General features: G+C 38.3%; 1 protein-coding gene and 1 pseudogene across 2 annotated transcripts; both read left to right on the plus strand.

Annotated features, from left to right (window-relative positions):
- The first annotated feature begins 5537 nt into the window (after positions 1–5537).
- Positions 5538–13648, plus strand: LOC148586096 (disease resistance protein At4g27190-like). Its single transcript, XM_088515263.1, has 7 exons — positions 5538–5550; positions 6165–6384; positions 6522–6650; positions 7277–7598; positions 10385–10571; positions 11211–12455; positions 12609–13648. Exons 1-7 carry the CDS (start codon positions 5538–5540, stop codon positions 13166–13168), a joined length of 2676 nt encoding a protein of 891 aa, XP_088371389.1. The 3' UTR covers positions 13169–13648.
- Positions 13649–18713: 5065 nt separating this feature from the next.
- LOC148586097 (uncharacterized) lies at positions 18714–23245 on the plus strand (annotated as a pseudogene). The gene is made up of 4 exons (XR_015911854.1): positions 18714–18924; positions 19013–19542; positions 20766–20949; positions 21255–23245. The product of XR_015911854.1 is annotated as an uncharacterized LOC148586097 (transcript).
- The last annotated feature ends 2402 nt before the right edge of the window (positions 23246–25647 follow it).

The raw sequence follows: 25647 nt of genomic DNA on the forward strand, positions 1-25647 counted from the left end.
AGGCAAACTTAGTTTGGTACAATTGTTGGTCCCATGACTTGAGGTGTTCACCCACCAAGCTTCTAAGCAACGCTCCTAATGACCGATTAACAACCTCCGTTTGCCCGTCCGTTTGTGGGTGGTAAACGCTACTGAAATCGAGTCTCGTGTGAGATAACTGCCACAAGCATAGCCAAAAGTAGCTAAGGAATCGCCTGCCGCAGTTGGAAACTATGGACAATGGTAGGTCATAGAGGCGGTATACTTCTCGAAAATATAATTGCCCCACGTTCACTACATCGGCAGTCTTTTTACACACAATAAAATGAACTATCTTAGAAAATCGATCAACTACTACATAGATGGAATCATTACCTTTTTAGGTTCGAGGTAAACCCAACACAAAGTCCATGCTCACGTTAGTCCATGGGCCCTTCGGAATAGGTAGCGGCATATATAAACCGGCATTTGTAGTCGCTCCTTTTGATACTTGGCACACCCTACAACAGCGCACCAACTTCTCCACCTCCTTTCTCACGCTTGGCCAATAAAACTTCTCTGCCACCAACCGGAAAGTTTTGTCCCGCCCCATGTGCCCTTCATTATGGCGCTCTTGAATAATCCGCAACCGGAGACTACCCTCGGGGATGCATAGCTGAGTGCCCTTGAAGAGGAACCCATTATGCAGCCTAAAATCACTCCGATTTCCCAACAACACATCATCAACAATAAGGCCAAAAAAAAGGTCAATTGACAAAGAATCTTTTAAAAGGTCAAAACCAATTATCTCATTTAGAGCTGGCAAAATGGGTAATCGGGTAGACCCGATTACAACCCGTTAAGACCCGCGACCCGATTACCCTAGACACGAACACGACCCGTTTAACTAAACTGGTTAGCGGGTCTGACACGATTATAACACGAAAAATATCCGGGTAGCCCAACCCGACCCGCTTAACCCGTTTAAAATTACCGGGTCATATCGGGTAGACACGACCCGACACGTTAAAAAAACCCTTGATGAAAAATGGAAAAAATAATGTAATATTAATAATAAATTAATAATATACCAAATTACCAATGCCATTGGCAGAGATGAGAGAGAGAGAGAGAGAGCCAAGAGGGAGAAAGAGTGGCGCTGGGGGGGGGAGCTGCTGCCTGGACCGCCTGGTGGTGCCTGCAAAGCTGCGATAGAGGGAGAGAGAGAGCCGAGAGGGAGAGAGAGGCGCTGGGGCCTGGGGGGGCTACTGCTTGGTGCCTGGCTACCTGCCATTCTGCGAACCTGCGATAGAGGGAGACTAGGCCTGGGGGGAGCTGGCAGCTACTGTGCTGGGGACGTACGGCTTGCGGCGCCGTAGTGGGGAGGGACTGGGGTGGGGTGTGAAGAAAAGAAGAAAGAATTGTCTCAGGAATGAGATTAGGGTTAGATGGGTCATGGGTTAGTGTTAGTTTTGTTTTGTTTGTTTGTTTTTTTTTTTTTTTTTTTTTTAACGGGTCGACCCGCGGACCCATCGGATCGACCCGCCAGACACGAATTTAATCGGGTCTTAATCGGGTAGACCCGATTAAGACCCGAACCCGATAAGCCCAAACCCAATACCTGTTAACTTTATGTCGTGTTTGTGTCGAATTCGCGGGTCGTGTCAAAATTGCCGGCCCTAATCTCATTTGCCATGGTGGTCAAAAGTGTCGACTTCCAGCTAAGGGCGTTGGCCACTTTGTTCAAAGCTCCCGACTTGTGTTTGATGGTGAAGGAGAATTGTTGCACATATGCAGCCCACTTTGCATGCCGAAATGAGAGTTTATCTTGACTATTGAGGTGCTTCAACGCCTCATGATCCGAGTACAAGATAAAATCATTGTAGGCGAGGTAGGAACTTCAATGCCTCAATGATTGCACTGATGAGTAAAACTTCACGTCATAGGTGCTATAGTTGAGCCTTGAACCATTCAACTTTTCACTAAAGAATGTCACCGGTCTTCCACCTTCACTCAAAAAACGCTCTAATGCCGACTTTGGAAGCGTCACAATGCAACTCAAATGGCAATTCAAAATCCGAAAGGACAAGTAGTGGGGCCGACGTCAACTTGAGTTTAATCAACTCAAATGCTTCGGTAGCCGCCTCACTCCAAGAAAATTTTCCTGCCTTCATGCACTCTGTGATAGGTGCCATGGTGGTGCTAAAATTATGAATGAAACGCCTATAAAATGAAACCAATCCAAGAAACTCCTTACCTCGTGTAATGTCGTAGGAATGGGCCAATCCCGAACGGCCGCCACTTTTGCTTCGTTCACCGCCAACCCGTCTTTAAACACCACATAGCCAAGAAAAAGCACCTAATCTGTCATGAATGAGCACTTGGCCGGTGATGTGTAGAACTTCTCTTTCTGGAGCACTTGAAGTACTTCCCTCACATGTTGAATGTGTGTCTCTCTATCGGGGCTGTAAATGACTATGTCATCAAAGTATTCTACGATGAACCTCCAATAAAAGGCTGAAAAGCTTGGTTCATCATTCTTATGAATGTGCTATTTGCATTAGATAATCCGAACGGCATCACCAACCATTCAAAGAGTCCCTCCCGCGTCTTAAACGATGTTTTCCACTCATCACTGCACCCGAATTTGATGATATACACTCCTTAGGTCCAGCTTAGTGAATATCGTTGCCCCGCTGACTTGATCCAACAAATCATCCAGCCAGGGAATAAGGAACCAATACCTCACAGTGATCTTGTTGATGGCCCTACTATCCATGCACATCCTCCATGAGCCATCCTTCTTAGGGGTGAGTAAAGCCGGTACTGCACATGGACTCAAGCTCTCTCGAATGTGTCCTATGGCTAATAACCCCTCTACTTGTCGTCTCAACTCTTCACTTTCTTTGGGGCTCATGCGATAGTGTGGTCGGTTACGTAGACTCGATCTCGGTACCAAATCAATTTGGTGTTGTATGTCACAGAGAGGAGGTAGCTTATCGGGTCATTCAACCGGAAATACATCTGCAAATTCTTCTACTAACCCTTTGGCTTCTTCCAGTACCTCTTCTATCTTCTTACTTTCTTTACCCACTAGTAGATACCCACAATCCGCTTCTAGCATCTCCTGAATGAACTCATGTCTGGCCAACAAAGTTTGACCTGTCCCAATTGAAGGTTTGGGACCTTGCCCCGAATCAGGTAGGAGAGTGAGCTTCACATTGTCCACCAAAAAACTGTATGTGTTCTTCCTTCCGCCATGATGCACATTCCTATCATATTGCCATGGCCTCCCGAGTAGTATATGGCATGCATCCATCGCCACCACGTCACACCACACCTTATCCTTATACCTTTTCTCAATTGAAAAATTCACAAGGCAACGTTTAGATACAATTACCTCGTTCCCTTTTCTGAGCCACTCCAAGCGATATGGTGTAGGGTGCTTCTCCGTCTCAATGCCCAACTTCCGAACCACTTCTTCAGTGACGACGTTCTCACAGCTGCCCCGATTAATAACAAGTTTGCATCCCTTTCCTCCAACCGTGCAAATTGTGTGGAAGAGATTATGGCCCTGCCCGTCATCTCCCTCCACCTTCTGAGGTGTATAACATATCCTCCTAACCATCAATAGAGGAGTGTCATCCCTAATGGCAAATTCTTCGTCCCTAGTGGCAAATTCTTTGTTGGCGCCATCGAAGTCATTGAAATTTGCTTCTTGCTCTTCTCCATCACCTTGCTCATCGAAGGCTTCTCCCAAATCTACGAGTAGAGCCTTACCATACTTCTCTCCCTTACGACAATCCACCATCCGGTGACCCAAATCCCCACATCAAAAACATTTGGGCCCGATTGCAGCCCCGGGTCGGCTTGGCTGCCTCATGGGTGTAGGGTTTTTACTTGGGCCGGTCAATTGAGGAGAGGTCTCCTAAGCTGTGAACGGGCCCCTTGATCGATTGTAGCTTCCACCGCCACCATGCCCAAATGAGTTTAAGGAACCTCGTGCCGACGCCTTCTCAATTAGCAACACCCTTTGGTGGGCCTCCGACACCTTTGCGGGGTCAAAGAGGTTCAACGTGTCTTGAATTTGTGCTCGCAAACTCCCAATATACTGGGACACTACTTGTTCTTTCTATTTGGACAAATCAACTTGTGTCAATAATTTGGAGAACTCCTCCGTGTATTCATCCACGGAGTTCGAACCTTGACTCCAATTTTGCAGCCGTTGATACAAGGTTCAGAGGTAATTGTGGGGCAAAAAGGCAGGTCGCATCTTTCCCAACAATTTCTCCCAATTGTCGAGCTTTCTCTTGCCCTTTCGTACCCTAGCTTGCTTCAATTGCTGCCACCATGCTGCAGCCCTTCCCTGAAACTTTGTTGCGACCAAAGAAACTCGCCGATCTTCCGGTACCCCTTTGAAGTCGATAATCTCTTCAACTACCGCCACCCAATCCAGGAATTCTTTGGGTTGAATACCCCCGTGGAATTCTGAAATCTCAAGTTTGAATATGCTCTCCCATCAATTAGCATGAGCTTGCGCAAGGGGTCGACGACCTTGTGTTCAGTGCTCCTCAAAAGGGTTTGCAGATCCATACCCGTTGTCGCCTTCATCTTCCTCCTCCGGCACGCGTGGTGGGGGTCGACATAGACGCCAGTCATGGAGGCGTGCGTCGGCCAGTTGGGTGGTGAGGTCTTCAATTTGATCCCTCATAGCCGCAAATTGCCTTTCCTCGCGCCTTCCCGGTGTCACCTCATGTTCTTCATGAACTGAATCATCGAGTTCATACACATCGTGCAAGCTTGCAAAGCGGTTACCCTTCCTTCCTCTTGTGTTTGGAGCCATGTAAAGTGACTGAGCTCTGATACCAACTGATGCAACCTGACTAAGTGGAAGCGAGTAAAACAATACAAGAAGAAAGATAAATAATTCTTAGATCTTGATTCTATCACAGATTTGAGAATTCTTCTCAAAACTATAGAGTCTATCTAAGGTTTCAAAGAAAAATATGAAAAAAACTCCTCTAAGTAATTCTTACTAAAAGAAAACTGATCAAATAACATAAATTGTCTTTTCAAGAGGCTATAATCATATATTTATAGCCCCAAAACTCCTAGTACTAGTAAAGGACGGAATTAGGGCTCCCACAACCCTAATCCTAGCAAAATAAGTAAACTAAGTCGGTTTAAAGCAAATAACAATGGAAAGTTAACATAAATTTCCCCGAGTGTGCTCGATCACAGGTATAGTGCGATCAATTGCACTACTAGGGACTTGTGCGCTTGTTCGCAGGCTCAATCGTAGTTGCAGGGACTTGTGCGCTCAATCATGTGCTTGATCGCAGAGGCTGGGGGGTATCTGTCGCAATTCCAAGGACTATCTTCTCTATATCAGTTGCACTGCGCTCGATCGCAGTCAAGGTGCGATCGATCGCAGTTCCAGAAACTACCTACTTTGTTGCGCGAGTCTGGGATCGTGTCACCATCTTTCGGGGCGTCTTCACACAATCATCCATTCAGGGCTTCCTCATATACTCCCAGGCATTGCAGTCTACATCACCAGGACCAGCCCTCACCAGGTAATGGCTGTGTTTGGCAATGGAATGGAAAAATGAAGTAGAACGGTACTATAACAGATTTGATTGATATGAGAAAAAAAAAGTAAGAATGTTTTGTATAAAAAAGTGAAAAAATTTGTTTTGTAGTGATTTTTTTATTTGAATAGTAATAAAAAGTGATTGAAGTAATGTAAAGAGTAAAAATGTTAGAGTTGATTTTGAGAAGAATTTTTTTCATTTTTGGGTCCGGTCTGGTCCAGCCCTTTGCCAAACACAACCATTCTTCTTTCTGCTCTCATGTAATGCTTTCGCATTCTGCTCTTACCTTTTTTTGTAATTAATGTTTTTTTATAACTTCTTTTGACCTAAGGGAAGTGATGTGGGAGATTCGAACTAATGAGTTCCACTCCATGAGGTAGGGGTGTTCAAGCGATTGAGATTAGTAATTAGTAACTAAAACCGCTAACCGCAACCGCTTAAGGTTGTTATTGGAATTTAATAACCACAACTGCTCCGCTTACGTGGTTAGTGGTTATTTTATAATCACAACAGCTCCAAAGTTTTCATTTAAACTGAGTTGGAGGAAATTCCCAACCCATACTGTTCGATTGCATTTCTTCTTCTCTAATGTTCTGTTTTTGTTTGTTTTAGACAATGGTTTTGGCCTTTTGCAAGAGCTTTTCATAAATGTCCAAATTTTGCAGTTAAAGCAAAAAAACAGCCTCTTTTCAGCAACGATTCCCTCAGTGGGCGAGCCTCAGCACATAGCTGGAGGTGCAGTTTTACGAATGTCCAAATCCCCACCTTCTCTTGCTGGTTGTCCACGGATCAAAGATTTGGATCTGGAGCACCGAGATGACTCTCGAAAGAGGTAATTTAATTTCAAGCTATGAATAATAATTATTTAATAGACTTTTGTACGACCATCAGTAATAATATAACAGTCTACCAAATAAAATTTTTCTAATTATATTTCACATTGATGTTTGAGTTTTTGTGTTTGTGCAGAAAGGCTGTGCCAAAGTGGACACAACAAGTGAGGGTTAGTCCAGGCGTGGGACTTGAACAGCATGTTGATGATGGCTATAAATGGTGGAAATATAGGAAGAAAAAATGTCTTAATGCCAAATATCCGAAGTAGGACATAATCCTAATCCTGCACAAACCTATTTTGGTTCATATATAGTTTTCAAATAAGTTTTCTAGAGATTTTGAAAACATGCTGTTTTTTAGTGCATGGGTTTTGAACCAGATTATTATGATATGAATATAAATGCAACTAAATTTCAGAATTCAAATCATCATTTATTTCAGAAGCTTTATCTTAAATCTTTGCTTATTTCAAAAGTTTAAACCGATAAGAATTAAGAAACAAATTTAATAATATAATTCTACTGCATTCTAAATTATAATTAGCTAGCGGCCTTCCGGAGACAGAAAACCAACAAATCTAACCTACTATTAGACTTGTGCCCAAGTGGTGAGGCAACTCTGATCTGTCCCTTTAAGCTTCATGTGGTCCTGAACTCCATAATTCTCGATCTTATAGCAACTTTATTCTTCATGGGCATTAAAGGAAGTTTTCACACCAAAACAACGTATATAATAGCAGATTTGAATGGGAATTGCGTATTCTTTCATGCACCCGTGAATCCTTCTTGACCTATTCCAATGATTTAGGCTCTATACATTGAAATTATGTGTGCATCTTCTTTTTCTCCTTAAATCTGCATGCCCTCACAATTGATTGTTGGAATTTGCAGAGACTACTATATGTGCACCTATCGAAATGTCCAAGGCTGTCCAGCTAGAAAGAAAGTTCAACGATCCGATGAAGACCCAACTGTCTTTGAAATCACTTACCGAGGAAGGCACACGTGTGCACAAGCCTCCCACATAAATCCTCCCCCAACATCTCCTGAAAAACAGGAACAAAACAACAAGCACCAACCGCCACAAAATCAGCAGCCATCACAAGATGATCAAATTCAAATGCTCTTGAACTTCCAGACAACCCTCAAAGTAAAAACGGAAAACTTAGACACCCAGGGCCAGGGCGACGTTGCTGTGACCAGCCCTCACCAGGTACGTTTCTTCTTTCTGCTTTCACATGGGCCACATGGCTCATTTAAAATTTTTGGGAGCTCGAATAATACTAAAATTTGAGCTCGGCTGGGCTCGCCAAAGAACTCGCCTGCTAGGCATGCCAAGTACTGAGCTAGCCACTAATGCAGAGTTTAGAGTTTTTTTTTTTTTTTTTTTTTTTAAAAAAAAAAAAAAAAAAAAAAAAAAAGTAAAAGGTCAGAACAATTCAATTGGCGGCCAAAATTGGATGGTCTCACTTTTAACTCTATTGACATGGAGGAAGCTACGTGGTTGGAAAAAGCCTTTAATTAAGGTGCGTGGTGAAAGATCTAAACAGCTTTAAGGCCACGAGTGTGAGTAATTCTAAAAGTTCATTTTGTATCACTGTTATGTCACTGAAAAAATGAGATAGCTTTTAAAATCACTATTTGATCAAAATTTAATAATAATCAATTAGAAGTCCAAAGGTGATTTTTTTTTTTTTTGATAAGTTGAAGTCCAAATATGATTTTAAGAACTACATCATTATTAGATGAACTCATAAAAGTGACACAAAAAAAACTTGTAGCAATACTCCACAAGCCTTGATTTTTTTTTTTTTTTAGCTTTCTTCCTGTCTTGTTGGCTGATTCTTAAAGAAGATGTCATGAGCTTCTTTCATGATCGATATCCACCAAGGCTTTTTTTTTTTTTTTTTTTTGACATGCTTGGTATTCCAATCTTGCTGGATTTGGAAACTTAAAATTATTAGTCACATAGAAAATGGGGTCTCTATGCATTACATAAGAAAGGGTTTTGTTGAATAAAATAAAGAAAATTACATTTTACCTCTCAAAGTTTCACTCGATTTACAATTTGACATTCAATGATTAACAATTTGCAATGTATCTTAATAAAGTATCAAAAATTTGCAATGTGACCCATCTGTTAATAATTTCTATTTTTTCTTATAGAAATAAATAAAAATACTTAATTGCCCCTATAATTTAAAAAAATAAAAATAAATAAAAAAATAAAAAATAAAAAATAAAAATAAAAAAAATTATTGCGGGTGGCCGTTGCCACCCCCTTTGGACATTTGGGGGTGACTGGCCACCCCCATGGCCAAAAGGGGTGGCCAACCACCCCCAAATGGATTGGGGGTGGCTAATTTTTATTTTTATTTTTTTTGTGATTTTGGTTTATTAACTTGGGAGCATTTTTTGGAATTTATTAAAATACATGGGGGCAATTTTGAAAATTTAAGACAAAAAATGTACATGCTAAGCACGTGAACAATTTTTCATCAAATTTGACAGAAATGGTTAACAGAGTGGTTCCACTGCAAAATTTTGATAGTTGGACATTGTAAATTTTTAAACATTGAAGGTCAAATTGCAAATTTGATGAAACTTTGGGGGGTAAAGTGTAATTTTTCCGATAAAATAATTATTCTAGGGATCCTTAATGAAACATAACAGAAAATAACAATCAGTCACATAAGACACTAAAATTTAAGTTGTTCGGCTTAACAAGTCTACATCCACTGACGAAGACGATCTAAAAAAAAAAATTCACTAACAAAACGCAAAGTACAAAGAGTAATATAAAAAATGACTCATATCCAAAAGCTCCAATACGCTCAGATCTCACTCACATCAAAAGAGAATACTCTTATTTGTTTAAGCCACTGAATTGCCAAAACAAGTGAGAAAAATTAATCTTCTTCATGTTGCTCTGGAGATATATCTGTTTTTCGCTCTTTTCTTCTACCCTATGAAGTTGCTGCCTTGCTGCTTCTCTTGCACTAAAATGACCGAATAATGAGCTAGTCCTGTAGTAAAATGAAAGTCAGCCATAAGAATCTTCTTACTGAAGTAAAAAGAAAAAACTTAACTAAGACTCGTTTGTTTTGACCTAAAATGTTTTCGGTTGACTATTATTTTCTGTCATAGCAAACCCCCCGAAAATACGAAAAATATTTTTCATAAATCATTTTAAACCGAAACAAACCGACTATGGCGCCAAGAAGAAAAGTGAACAAAACTTCACTGAGAAGTAAAACCGAGAGAGACAAAACGTGTAGCTAATAAAGCACAACAATGGAGCTCACCCTCTGAATTTTATTTTTCCTTTATATCACTAAACATTGTGGAAGATGAGTTAAATTTGTCGTTTGAGGAAAAGGGATGGTTGTTCACACACCAGACTACTACCTACTTGGGCTAAAGTCGGTGTTGATGCTATATATCTATCATCAAAATTCAAAAGAACAGAAAACGCGTTCAATAGACAAACTTCCTGACACAATTTTTCCACGAAGTCAGCAATCATCAATGGTTTGTCTCTACTCACACGAGGAAGTTCGTTTTCATGTCAAGTCTTCTCTGAAGTTTCTCTCTAAACATTATTGATGTTTGTTTCACACTCAGCCTTCAGTTTGTATGACAACTTGACGTACGTTGTTGAATTTCCTTTTTTATTTTGTTGAATTTCTTTTTCTTTTTCTGATTAAGTGTTCTCTTGTATATTTTAAGTGTATATTTGGATGTGCCCATTGATTTTTAATGAAATCCTTTTACTGGTCAAAAGGTAATATTTTCCTCTCATTCTTCTCTTATAATAACTTTATGTATCTCTGCCAATCCGTAGAGTCTGTTGCCTTTTTCTCATGCTTAGTTACTCCAAAATTGACTTTCATTCAGGTCTCGAAATTGTGGCCGGCATGATACATGCTTAGATTTTTTGTGTAACATTCTTAGATATATCTTTTCAATTTGATACATTCCACCTTTCACATTATGCAGGATACCTTTGATCTGTGTCATTTGTTTCAAGGGGAACAGTTCGATGATAACAAGGACGATAAAATTGATACCTCTATCTCCTCCTCTGTTATTACTACCAATTCCTCTTATGCTGACAATTTGGATCCATTGGATCCTAATGCAGACCCACCGGATCTTGCTAAGGAAGCACTGTTGCAATGTGACGGTATATATAGACCAATACTTGACTAATAAATCAGACAACATGGGCCCTAATTACCTGATTGTTACCAAAAATCTACAGAATGTTTTAGCAAGAACAGCGGTATTTGAGTGAAACGTTTAACATCCAATAAGATTTTCTTTGGAATAGTTTTCATGTCAATGACAAAAGAAATAGGAATAAAAGTTAGAAAAGATAAATCTCAAATAAAAAATAAACCTCAAATGAAAAAATATTTATTGCTCCGAATTTTTTGGTAGTAGCAATTAATTCTTAGGCTCTAATTTTTCGTAAATTACTAATGATTCACTGATGCTCTTTGCAACTATTTTCATAGTTATTCCACAAAGGTACATGACTTGTCCCCTTCAGTCAAAATTCAACAAAGAAGCCAACATAGGAAATTTAATCCGAGTTAGATTGTCTTGCCACTAGTCAGTAAACATGGACTCAAGTTTGGAGGTCCAAACAATAAATGTTAAGCATGATGCAGGTGGCGTGTTATCACCTTAGTGGTAATAAAAATTGGTTTAGACAGAGATTTATTTGTTGGTATTTAATTTCCATTGCAATGAAATCAAAATCATGTCTGTTTTAAATTATTTAAAGTTTCCTTTTTTTTTTGAATTTTTTATACTGCAGAATTTTTACCGGAACCTTTTGCAGAGGAAGGAATTGAAAAACAAATAACTTCAGAGTCTCAAGGAATGGTGTTTGACGTTGAAACGGTTGAGATGAAGAGTTCTGGTGAAAAAATTGGGGTAGAATTTGAAGCTTCTGGGCAAGATAAGAAGTTTGAAATTGAAGATATTGGGATAGAACAGCCTGAAACTTCCGATATAGACCGTAACACCTTTTCTATTATTCAAGGTGAGGCACATCAATTGTGTCTTATGTGGGGTGGTTTAGGATTAACTGAAATGCCAAAGGAAGAGGATTGGAAGAATGTCAAAGAGATTTACTTGATGCACAATGAGTTATCTAGTTTACCTGAGAATCCAAGGTGCCCCATGCTCTTAGCATTGTTCCTTCAAGGAAACCACAAATTGAGAACGATCCCTCCCTCATTTTTCGATAACATGCCAGCTCTCCAAATCTTGAACTTATCCAGGACTGGCATCAGGTCTTTGCCGGAGTCCATTGTCAGATTAGTCAACCTCAAAAGACTATTTTTAAGTTACTGTCATCGTTTCATGAGGTTGTCGCCCAAAGTTGGAGAGCTCAAGCAGCTTGAGGTTCTTGATCTTGAAGGAACAGATATTATGGATTTACCTAAGGAGATTAAGGAGCTAACTAATCTCACATGCTTGGAAGTTTCATTTTGTACATATCTGAGTAATGTTAGGAGGGCCATGCAATCAGATGTAGTGGTTCCTTGTGGCATAATTTCGGCACTGTCCCACTTAGCGGAGTTAAATATGAGTGTAAATCCAGATGACAAACGATGGAGTGCATGTGTGGAAGCTATTGTTACTGAAGTATGTACCTTGCAGAGTTTGAACACTCTTAAATTCTATTTTCCAAGAGTGGAACTTGTGAGGCTCTTTCTATTGAATAGCCCAATGTGGGTGCATCCATCACTGTCAAATTTCATATTTACTGCTAGCAATCATGTCAAGCGCACTATGTCTCGACTCCCTCGCGATGTTGAGTTTGAGTTGGAACGATGGGAGAGATGTTTGAAATACATAAATGGTGTGGCTGTTCCTGAAGAGATTAAAAAGGTACTCCATTATTCGACAGCATTTTTATTGGAAAGGCATGCAACTGTTAAGAAGCTATCAGATTTTGGTATTAGAAATATAAAGCACCTAAAATGTTGTGTTGTGGGGGAATGTAATGAGGTTGAAGTTATTATGGATGCAACAGATGCTCACGAAGAAGATAGTGAAGCAGATGCCCACGAAGGAGATGATGAAGCAGATGCTCACGAAGGAGATGGTGAAACAGATGCTCACGAAGAAGATAGTGAAGCAGACGAAGAAGACAGTGAAGCAGATGCTCATGAAGAAGATGATGAAGTAGAGGCTTACAGAGAAGATGGTAGCAGTGGGATTGTATCTAAAACATCTGGTGCTAAAAAAATTGTTCTTGGATCACTTGAATACCTCTACATATATTATATGAAGAATCTAAGGAGGATATGGAAGGGGCCAATACAACCAAAGTGTTTATCTCTTCTAAAGTCCTTGGCATTGCGCACATGTCCCCAATTGACCACTATTTTCACAACATGTTTACTTGATAACCTCTGTAATTTAGAAGAGCTTACAGTTGAAGATTGCCCCTCCATTAATACTTTAGTAAGTTGCGAAATTTCTGCTGAGTCTAAAACCTCTGACTTTCTCCCGAGTTTGAAGAGGATTTCGCTTCATTATATGCCTGGATTAGTTAGCATCTCTAGTGGTTTACACATTGCACCAAGATTAGAATGGCTGAGTTTCTATAATTGTCCAAATCTTAAGCACCTGTTGATTGAGGAAGTATCCGGTAAAGATTTAAAGAAGATCAAGGGTGAGTGGAATTGGTGGGTAGCACTGAAGTGGAGCAGCGGCCGTCCGAGCAACTTGGATGACATTTTTGTTCCAATCAACATATGAGATTGCTGAGTGCTTGAGATTTTCCGTAATGGGAATTAGTCTGTGCTTTTCCCTATGCAGCTTATATAATTGTAAGTTGATGCATCCTTGGACTGCTTTCTCACTCCTATGCTCATACTCTTGTATCAACTATGCCATTGAGTGCTTAGTTCCCAATTGCTTAATACCTTTAGATATCGAGTCCGTTGCCTCCTCTGCTCTAATAGAAGATAGTGTGTCATGCGTCACATGCAGTTGGATTTTTCTTTTTATAATTGCTAGAAAGTTGTGTTGTAGAATATGGAATTGTATGTGTAGGGAAAGAGTTGACAATGTTTTCTTATACTTCTACCTCTATCTTATTTGAGAAATGTTTTTCTAAGGGATAGTTGAGATGGCACTGTGGCAGTGGCAGGCAACAAGGTTGGGTGTTGAAGGGGGCTAGATTTCTTAGTAGAGGATAGAACTCAGATAAATGTAATATATTTTCTTCCTTGGGCATATACGCTTGGTCAAGTAAAAGATTACAGTTTGTTTGGTAAAACTTTTTTGGTGGTGCTTTTTGTTTTTTGGTTGTGATGTGACATAAGGATGAAAGTAATTTTTGAATATTCTATGGGTTCTATGAGTTCTATGAGTATTTTGTGTTTTCATATGTTTGTTAATGCTTTTGGTTTTTTGCTAAAAAGCGAAAAGTTGTGCTAACAATTGTTGCCAAACGAGACCTACATCATTTAATGAGCATTTTTTTCTTAAAATCAGCTTTCAACTCACTCACAAAGGGGAACCCTGAAAGTGATAAGACTTCCACCATTCTTTCACTTGATCCACAAAGGCCTCAGAAATCAGCAATATTTTCAAACTTGAAATACCGAGGTCCTCCCCACAGTCTTGCATCAGTGAAAAATGATCTGGCAAGAGTCAAGGACGTCTCCTCTAAACTACATCCAAAAACTATTCTTCACAATCAGAAGAAACTAAAAATCTATCAATTCTTGACCGACACTAATCATCACAATTATAAGACAATGTGAATTTGCTGCCCACAAGAGAGATGTCCATGAGCTCCTATTCAAATATGAAATCTAAAAACTCCCCCATAGCTAAGGACACACACAGGTATCACCTGATCTCTCACTCAAATAACAAATGGCATTCAAATCTCCATCAATGCACTAAGGCTTCTCCCACCAACTCACTACTCCAACCAATTCGTCCCAAAGCAATCTCCTATCATTTTCATTATTGTGTACATACAACCTCGCAAATTCTCACTCAAAATTATCACTAATGCACCTAAAAGAACACACAATAGAAAATCTCCTCACACAATCATCTAACTTATCCACCACCTTCGTATCCCACATTAGCAAAATACCTCTAGAAGCCCCTCTCAACCCTAGAAAACACCAATCCAAGTGTTGACACCCCCACAAGCTCCTCGCCACTTCCCTAGTAACAAACTTCAATTTGGTTTCTTCTAAGCATACAATTTCTCCCTTCCAATCCCTAGTCCTTTAATCCTCATCCTTTTGTTATTTTGATTCAACCTTCTCACATTCTAAGATGGTATCTTAGACTTCATTTAACATACGAAAGCCACTGCCTTTTCCTTTATATCCTTATTATTTTGCAACTCTTGAGAGGTGTACGTACTTCGTAGTTCTTTCATTTCATACAAAAGAGAAGAAACAAAAAATCAGTCGATATTGGATCGCTCAAAACGATCAGATTAGGTTTAACAAAGAAGATCACAAGTCCAGGCCAGATTGAACACTCAAGGTGCATTCAGTTGTGTGATTTTTCCGAATCAAAAAAAGAAAAAAAGCATACAAATTGTCTTACAGGCTGGAGCACTTCATTAGCATAAACCTCCAAATCCAAATAGTTTTTATAAATGGATAAGAAGACTAACCTTTTATAGCTCAACGAAATCACTAACACAGAGACGGTGATCAGGACCTCGATGCTGTGTACAACAGCTGGTACACTTTTGAGGAAACTGATGCTCTCCATTTCAAATCATCTCGTTTTTTTGGGCTAGTGTTTTTTGAAGGGTTGTGTTTTTAAAAAATTTGAACAATTTTATTATTCTAAATACAGAAGAAATGTAGAGAATTTGAAATAGAGCAAATCCTTTTTCACTTTTGAGGTGTCCTGTTCATGGTGTTCATGGTATGGAAGTTAAATTATAACATTAAATAAATAAAGTGATAATTACTTTTTTGGGAAAAATATAATTTAGCCCCTCAAACTACTAGCTATTTGTGATTTAACCCTATAATGTTCAAAAAGTAATAAAATAGCCCCTTAAACTACTAACCAGTTATAATTTGGCCACTCTGTTAGTCATCACCGTCAAATAGGATGAAAATTTCAATACGACGTCGTTTTGGAAGGTTAAGTTACTAAAATGTCATTTTTGAAAAAAAAAACAATTAATAAAAAAATTGCCTACAAAACGACGTCGTTTTGAGAAAAAAAAAATTAAAATTAATTAAAAAAAGCGCCCCGCAAGCTCTGACCTCGCCTCGCTGGCGAACCGGCACCCTGCAAGCGCCAGCCTCGCCTCGCAACCTGATCCAGCGCTCCATGAGGTCACAGCAATTGGTTCGCGGCAAAAATCTCTCTCTCTCTCTCTCTCTCAGTTAGCTCACCACTCGTTTTAATATTCATTTTCATTTTCCTCTCTTCTTCCTCGAGTTTTCCAAAACAAGAAGAAGGAGAGAGAGAGAGAGAGAGAAAGAGAGTGATTTTCGCACATTCAAATTTGTTTCTTTGGACTTTGATTTTCACATTGATTTTCCCGGCACGTTCATGGGAAAAATTGCAGGTTTCAGTTTTCTGTGAATATTTTGTTTTTTGGGGCAGGGAAAATCTATAGAGCTAGTTGACTACATTTTTGCTGAAAAGATCAATTCTATAGCTTTGCCATGTTATAGGTTTTGGGGCCTTTGTGTGGTTTTCTTCAAGTGTAAGATTAATGCGTTCGATTTTTTCTTATTTGACACGCCATTGATTGTGCGAAGAAAAAGAAAAAAAGTTGAAGTTCCTCACTCTTTCTTGTGAAACTTGGAATTGTGTTGTTCTCTTTCTCTCTAGACGTGTTTTTGGCTGGTATTAGATTCGTGTAATGCTAAGGTCAAAGGTTCTTAAAACTGGGTCTGACAACCTTTGTCTCAATTGGGTGTGTCTGGTTTTCGACACAGATCACCAGGAATCAAAGTTCACGGAGTTCTGAATCAATGTCGGCCTCGCCTCGCAACCACAACTCAGGGTCACCGACCCTCTACAATTCTCGCCTCAGGGCCGTCAGCTCTCCTATCTCCATTGAACCACCGTTTTTTAATTACTTTTTTTTTTTTTTTTCTCAAACATGATGTCGTTTTGGGGCTTTTCTAAAAATTGATATTTTTTCTTCTAAGGGCATTTTAGTAACTTAACCTAAAAAAAAGGATACCGTTTTGCATTTTTCATCCAATTTGAAGGTGTTGACTAATGGAGTGGCCAAATTGCAACTGATTGGTAGTTTTAGGGGCTACTTTATTACTTTTTGAACATTAGAGGGCTAAATCGCAAATGACTGGTAGTTTAGAAGGCCTTTTTATATTTTTTCCATACTTTTTTCGTTTGACCTATCACTTCTTTTTACATGTTGCTATCATCAACTTACACGTATTATATTCAACCCAACCGCATTTAACTTACCATTCCTCAGCAAGTGGATGTTGCGTTGAAAAGATTATAAACTCAAGTGGATGTTATCGCAAGCAATAAATTTTTGATAATTTTGAAGTTCATGTACAGGAAATGGAAGATGATCCTCTCCAGTCTATTTTGGACCGGAGAATATCCAGTTAATGGTCAGGATCTCTTTAAAGAAATCTTTAGGCCATAAATAAGACATATGTCCCATTAATAAATAAATAAATAAATAAATATATATATATATATATATATATATATATATATATATATTTTAAAAAACCAGTTATAAAACAAAATTATAAAAAATTAAGAGATGACTGGCCACCCATTGGAGGTGGCCGGACCACCCCAGTTGGGGCTGAAGCCACCCAAGACTGCCGGTCTAGGATGGCCGAAGCCAACCCATGGCCCTTGGGGGTGGCCAGGCCACCCCCAATGGCAGATCTAAAAAAAAAATAAAAAAATTGTTTTGGCCCTTAGGGGTGGAGTGGCCCAAGATCGGCCGGCCTAGGGTGGCCAAAGCCACCCCATGGCCCTTGGGGGTGGCTGGACCACCCTCAAGGACCAAACGATATATATATATATAGTTTGGGTTTAGGGGGCGGCCAGACCACCCCAAAGTGCCATGGGGTGGCCAGTCACCCCTTATTTTTTTATTAATTAATTTTGTTTTTTTTAATCTAAAATATTGTTCTTTTTTTTTTTTTTTTTTTTGTAGTGGGACAGTTGTCCTATTTGTAGTTGTAGGAGTTCTAAGAAGAAATCTCAACCATCAACTAAATATTCTCCTGTCCATTATAAACTGGAGAAGATCTTATTCCACATAAAATAATAAACAATATAGTAAAATTCATATTGTTGCGCAAAAAAGTAAACTAGTTTGTTCCTTGTTTTTCCACTAAAAACTTAAAAAGTGAAGCAAGAGTAAACAAAACTTAAATTGAATAAACTAAATAAATTAATGGGAAAATACTTAAGGCTTTAAACATCCACGTAACATTTTATTACGTATTCTTGAGACATATATTTAATTAAACTAGGTAGAAAAATAATTATTAATCGGAAGACAAAATAATAAAGCACTCATAAAAAAAAAATGCAATTAAAAGTAAACACGTGTCACGTCTAAGCTATTAATATTCATTTATAAACTAAATTTACAATACAATATATGTGCAGTAAAAAATCCCACCTACTCGGCCAGTGAGTGCATTGAAAGATCCCACTTACTCGCACGGAGTCCGACCAACCCAAATCGTTGGCACCCCACACCTGATAGGTCCCAGATGAAATTTGTGAGTTCATACGGATGAAAATAGGAAACCAAATACACAACAATAGAAAACCAACAACATATATAACACAAGACTCTTAAATACAAGAGAAATGTTAGGTTGTCTTCTGGTATTCTTTTAGTGTCTTTTTAGTCCTACATAAATATTATTAATATTATTTTATAAATAACAAATGAAAGAAATAAGAGCAATTCAAAAAATAATATGAGAAAACTAGGAGATCACTTAATTAGCATTTTCCTAAATACAATACTCATATTAATTAACACTATGCTACGTGATAGCTTCCCATGATCACACATGATTCTATCCATATATATATATATATATATATATATATATAGTCCCACTACATGCACGTCTCACAACACGTTCCACACACTTAATTACAACAACCAACTGTCCATCCTCTTCTCCATATTTATCCGAGAAACTTGGGATTATAATTTGGTCTTCTCACACGTACGACGTTGTCTATCATTGCCGGCACCTTGCAAACTGCGAGCAGAAAAAAAAAGAAGAAAAAAGCTCTCTTGTTGTTTCTTGAGCGGAAGGGAAAAAGGATGGCAACGGTTGTTGGATCGAAGAGAAAAGAAGAAGAGAAAGGGACGGCAGCGTACTCAACGGCACCGTTCCCTCTGGGTTTCAAGTTTAGCCCCTCCGACGAGCAACTCGTTGACCATTACCTGAGGTTGAAGAACGAGGGCTGTGAGTCCGAGGTCCAGATAATTGCCGAGGTCGACGTTTACAACTATGAGCCTTGGGATTTGCCTGGTACTTTTTCTTTTCTTTTTTTTCTTTTTTTTTTTCTTTTTTAATTTCCTTTTTGTTAATTTTCCTTTTATGTCCTTGCTAAACGTAGAGTTGTCGGTCATAAAGTCGGACCAACGGGAGTGGTTCTTCTTCTGCCGGACTTACGCCGAACTGGATCTCCACCTATTCAATCCGGACCAAAAAGATGAAAAAGCCTATATGGAGCCCACTGGGTCAGAGGCTGGGTGGTCAACACATGAGGATCCCAGCTTCATGCCGTGGTTGACGCATGACGCTCTCAGCCCCTCGCAGACACACGTGTCTCTCAGCCACTGGCTCCGATCTACTAGTAATCAGCGCAATTCCGGCAGCAACGTTGCTAGTAATTCGAGCGTCAAAAATGACATGAATCTCTTTCCACCAGATGAAGCCAAGCAATTGGTACGGACCACCGCCGCGGGCTACTGGAAAAGCACCGGTAAGTACTGCTCCATCCGGTCCTGTGACGGCTTGAATATTGGCATGAAAAAGACGTTGATTTTCTACAAGGGTCGTGCTCCCAATGGCACCCGCACTGATTGGATCATGTACGTCTATAGTGCCACCAAGGGCGACTTTGCTGGGACAAGCGCACAGCAGGTAATAAAATTTATTATAATTTTAAAGAAGTAGTCAATTCTATTACGTAATTTTAATTATTTTTAAGCATGTTAATAAAACACAATAATAGAGTCCACTAGTAAGGAATTTGTTTAAGACAAAAAAAAATTTCCATGCAATGAGATCGAGGAAAAAGGATGGTTGTTCACACACTAGACAACTACCTACTTGAGATAATTGCACTGCAGAACCAACGACTTTTAGCTCTTGAGCTAAAGTCGGTGTTGGTGATATTGCTATCTATCATCAAAATTCAAAAGATCAACAGATAGAAAACGCGTTCAATAGACAAACTTGTCCCACACAATTTTCCCCCGAAGTCATCAATCAACAACGGTCTGTCCTTTCACTCTACTTATTATTGATTTTTGTTTCACACTCAAAGCACTTCGGTTTGTATGACAACTTGGCGTACATTGTTGATTTTTTTTTAAAAAAATATATATAACTTCACTTTCCCGCTTTTACAAACACCTCTTAAAGTTTAAAATTCTTAAAATACCCTCATTTTTTATTTTTTTATTTTTTTTAAAAAAAATTATTATTATTAAAAAAAAAAATAGACCCATCGTGTGTCACTTTGTGACCCACTAGAGGGTCACAAAAACTCTTATTTCAAATTTTTATTTATAAATAAGGGTAAATTTGAAAATTTTCAAAATTTTAAGGGTATAAAGGTATTTTATTCATTTTACCGTTTGATTTAATTCCAATATCTAACGATAAGAGGTATTTGAAATGAAACGAAAGTTCGATACACCAAAATGAAAGATTTTAAACTTTGGGAAATGTTTGTAAAAGGCGAGTAAGTGAAGTTTACCCTTTTTTTTTTTTTTTTTGTACTTGCGTTGTTGAATTTTAGTTCTCGGTGAAATTCACTTGAGAAAAAATTGGTATCAATATTTTACTCATTTTTTTTTATATATCTTCTTATAAATCAACCATTAGATTTGTAGACTCCACATAAATCAATGGTGAACCTTACAAATCTATCTATTGAATGTGTAAGAGAATATGAAAAAAAAAAAAAATATGAACAAATTATTAACATCAGTCATTTCTCAATTCACATTGGAGTTTCTTGGAAACCACTGATTTCATTGCCGGCCCCTCTGCTGTTTTTTATTTTATTTGTTTGTGTGACATTCTTAGATATATCTTTCCAATTTGATACATATTAATCTACCTTTCACATTATGCAGGATACCTTTGTTCTGTGTCATTTGTTTCAAAAGGAAGAGTTCGATGATATCAAGGAGGATAAAATATATACCTCTGTCTCCTCTCTTAATACTGCCAAGTCCTCTTATGCTGACAATTGGGATCCGTTGGATCTTAATTCTGACCCACCGGATCTTGCTAAGGAAGTACTGTTGCAATTTGACGGTATATACAGACCAACGCTTGACTAGTAAATCAGACAACATGTTTTAGCAAGAACATTGGTCTTTGAGTGAAACGTTTAACATCCAATAGGATTTTTCCTTGGAATAGTTTTCATAATGCCTTGATTGTGTTCAAATGTTTTAAAATGTCCCAAACATGAAATGTTATCACCTTAGTTGTTGGGAATTTCCACTGCAATGAAATTAAAATCATGCCTGTTTTAAATTATTTAAAGTTTCCTATTTTTTGACTTCTATTATAGTATTTCCACTGCATCTTTTTTGAATTTTTCTTTTTTATTGCAGAATTTTTACTGGAGCCTTTTGCAGAGGAAGGAATTGAAAAACGAATAACTTCAGAGTCTAAAGGAATGGTGTTTGAGGTTGAAGCAGTTGAGATGAAATCAAGTTCTGGGGAAAAAATTAAAGAAATTGGGGTAGAATTTGAAGCTTCTGGGCAGGATAAGAAATTTGAAATTGAAGAAATTGGGATAGAACCTGAAACTTCAGATATAGACAGGAAAACCTTTTCTATTATTCAAGGCGAGCCACATCAATCATGTCTTATGTGGGGTGGTTTAGGATTAACTGAAACGCCAAAGGAAGAGGATTGGGAGAACGCCAAAAAGATTTACCTAATGGACAATGAGTTATCTGTTTTACCTAAGAATCCAAGGTGCCCTGTGCTCTCAACATTGTTCCTTCAAAGAAACTATAAATTGAGAATAATTCCTCCCTCATTTTTTGATTACATGCCTGCTCTCCAAATCCTGAACTTATCCAGGACTGGTATCAAGTCTTTGCCGGATTCCATTCTCAGATTGGTCAGCCTGAAAAGACTCTTTTTAAATGATTGTCATTGTTTCATGATATTGTCGCCCAAAGTTGGAAAACTCAAGCGGCTTGAGGTTCTTGATCTTGAAGGGACAGATGTTATGGATTTACCTAAGAAGATTAAGGAGTTAACTAATCTCACATGCTTGAAAGTTTCACTTCATGCATGTATGAGTAATGGTAGGTGAGCCATGCAATCAGATGTAGTGGTTCCTTGTGGAATAATTTCTGCATTGTCCCATTTAGAGGAGTTGATGATCAGTGTGAATCCAGATGGCAAACGGTGGAATGCATGTGTGGAAGCTCTTGTTACTGAAGTATGTAGCTTGCAGAGTTTGAACACACTTGAATTCTATTTTCCAAGAGTGGAACTCGTGAGGTACTTTCTATTGAGTAGCCCAATGTGGGTGCATCCATCACTGTCAAATTTCAGATTTGTTGTTGGCCATCATGTCCAGCGCACTATGTCTTGACTCCCTCGCGATTTTGAGTTTGAGTTGGAACGATGGGAGAGATGTTTGAAATACATAAATGGTGTGGCTGTTCCTAGAGAGATTCAGAAGGTACTCCAATATTCAACAGCATTTTTCTTGGAACGGCATGCAACTGTTAAGAAGCTATCAGATTTTGGTATTGGAAATATAAAGCAACTAAAATGTTGTGTTGTGGGGGAATGTAATGAGGTTGAACTTATTATAGATGCAACAGATGCTCATGAAGAAGAGAGTGAAGCAGATGCTCACGAAGGAGATAGTGAAACAGATACTCAAGAAGAAGATAGTGTAGTAGATGCTCACGAAGAAGACAATGAAGCAGGTGCTAATGAAGAAGATGATGAAGTAGAGTCTTGCAGAGAAGATGGTAGCAGTGGAATTGTATCTAAAACATCTGGTGCTAAAACAATTGTACTTGGATCACTCGAATACCTCTACATATATTATATGAAGAATCTAAGAAGGATATGGAAGGGGCCAGTGCAACCAAAATGTTTATCTCTTCTGAAGTTCTTGACATTGCGCACATGTCCCCAATTGACCACTATTTTCACAACAGGTTTACTTGATAACCTCTATAATTTAGAAGAACTTATAGTTGAAGACTGTCCCTCTATTAAAACTTTAGTGAGTTGCAAAATTTCTACTGAGCCTAAAACATCTGACTTTCTCCCGAGTTTGAAGAGGATTTCGCTTCATTACATGCCTGGATTAGTTAGCATCTCTAGTGGCTTACACATTGCACCAAGATTGGAATGGCTGAGTTTCTATAATTGTCCAAATCTTAAGCACCTGTTGATTGAGGAAGTATCCAGTAAAGATTTAAAGAAGATCAAGGGTGAGTGGAATTGGTGGGTAGCACTGAAGTGGATAAGTGGCCGTCCAAGTTACTTGGATGACATTTTTGTCCCAATCAACATATGAAATTACTGAGTGCTTGAGATTTTCCCTAATGGGAATTAGTTTGGTTTTGGCCCTATGTACGTTATATAATTGTAAGTTGATGCATCCTATCCTTGGAGTGCTTTCTCTCTGCTATGCTCATACTCTTGTATCAACTATGCCATTGAGTGCTTAGTTCCCAATTGCTTAGTACCTTCAGATATTGAGTCTGTTGCCTCCTCTGTTCTAATAGAAGACACTGTATCATGTGTCACATGCAGTTGGATTTTTCTTTTATAATTGCTAGAAAGTTGTGTTGTAGAATATGGGATTGGATGTGTAGGAAAAGAGTTGACAATGTTTTCTTATACTTCTACCTCTCATCTTATTTGAAAAATGTTTTTCTAAGGGATAGTTGAGATAGCATCGTGGCAGTGGCAGGCAACAAGGCTGGGTATTGAGGGGGGTTGGCTTTCTTAGTAGAGGATAGAACTCAGATACATGTAATATATTTTCTTCCTTGGGCATACACCCTTGGGTCAAGCAAAAGATAATCATTTAATGAGCATTTTGTCTTAAAATAAGCTTTCAACTTACTCACAAAAACAAAACTAGGGGAACCTGAAAGTGATAAGACTTCCACCATTCTTTCACTTGATCCACGAAGTCCGCAGACATCAGCCACATATTTTCAAACTTGAAATACTGAGTTCCTCCCCACAATCTTGCATCAACGAAAAATGATATGAAGAATCTAAGGAGGATTTGGGAGGGGCCAGCACAACCAAGGTGTTTATATCTTTTGAAGTCCTTGACATTGTGCACATGTCCACAATTGACCACTATTTTCACAATAAGTTTACTTTATAACCTCTAAAATTTAGAAGAGCTTACAGTTGAAGATTGCCCCTCCTTTAGAACTTTAGTACGTTGCAAAATTTCTGCTGAGCCTAAAACATCTGACTTTCTCCCCAGTTTGAAGAGGATTTCACTTCATTACATGCCTGGATTAGTTAGCATCTCTCATGGTTCACACATTGCACCAAGATTAGAATAGATGAGTTTCTATAATTGTCCAAATCTCTAGAACCTGTTGATTGAGGAAGTATCCAGTAAAGATTTGAAGAAGATCGAAGGTGAGAGGAGTTGGTGGGAAGCATTGGAGTGGAGCACAGATCATCCGGCTTATTTGAAGGGCATTTTTGTTCCAATCAACATAGAGGATTGCTGAGTGCTTTAGATTTTCCCCTAATGGTAATTATTCTCTGCATTGCCCTATTCTTGTACCAACCATGCATTGAGACCCTCTCGCCCAAAGCATACTCTTTCATGATATGGAATTGGATCTGTAGGAAAAGAGTTTGACAATGTTTTCTTATACCTCTACCTATATCTTTTTTTCTTTTCTTTTTTTTCCTTTGTTTTTGTTTTTGTTTTTGTTTTTTTTTTTTTTTTTTCATTCAATATGGGAAGGGGGAAAACGGTACTACCATTATCTTATTTGAGAAATTTTTTTATGGTTGAGATTTCCAATTGTCGCAGACTTGGACTAAGCAAGAAAAATGGATGTAGCAAGAAAAATGATGCGTTGATGCGCAATTGCTTTCGCGCAGCTTAATTCCTTGCTTGTTCTAATGCACGGGGCACAGGAATTGATGTGTATTCGAATCATAGGAGCTAGTAATTGACGATGTGCTCATATTGGTGTTATATCTAATTTTGTGCAGATTATTAAGAAATTGAAGGAAAGACTACAAGCTTTTAGGAAGGAAATTGCTGAAGAGAACAACCTTGTGCAAAATTAATGGGGAAGTGAGAGACAGCATCTTCATGGTAAAACTGTAGTTTGACATGTTTACCAAATTCCAGAAGAATTAAGGGTTCAAGAAACATGATTGCTGCTACCACGTATTGAAGACTTGTTGCAATTTAGTTGATATTTTGTTGAACATGATGTTTTCTTAATGCTTATTCATTCAGTCGAATTTATAGGAATTATTATTTATCCATTAGATGCATAATATGGAATGTTTCTTGAAGATCTGAAATTTGAGATCTTTGTTACTTTGAAAAATGAAATTTACTGGATAAGAGAACTGCTTCTATGAAACTCACTTTTAGGTTTTCTTTGAAGAAAATTTCTTGCTGTCTTGGGCTCCTCCACTTTGACCATGGAAATTGTAGAATTAATGCATCATTTACGTTTTTTTATTATTATTAATATTTAGTAATTTTATAATTTGCATGACATAATTGTAATTTCAAAATGAGTGATGGTATGAAGTATCCACTTTATTACGCGGTTACGGATGACTCGGCAACCGACTGACTTGGTAGAAACTCTGTTAATAATTTGAACAAAATAGTTGATGGATTGATTAATTTTTTAAGTGATGAAAATTGAGGAAGTGATTCTTTTTTCTTTTTCTTTTTTTTTTTTTTTTGTCTTATGGAAAACCTAGGGACCATTTTTTTCCCCTTAAACATAC

The sequence above is a fragment of the Corylus avellana genome, chromosome 4 (genome assembly GCF_965113065.1).
Source record: "Corylus avellana chromosome 4, dhCorAvel1.hap1.2, whole genome shotgun sequence".
NCBI classification, from domain to species: Eukaryota; Viridiplantae; Streptophyta; class Magnoliopsida; order Fagales; family Betulaceae; genus Corylus; species Corylus avellana.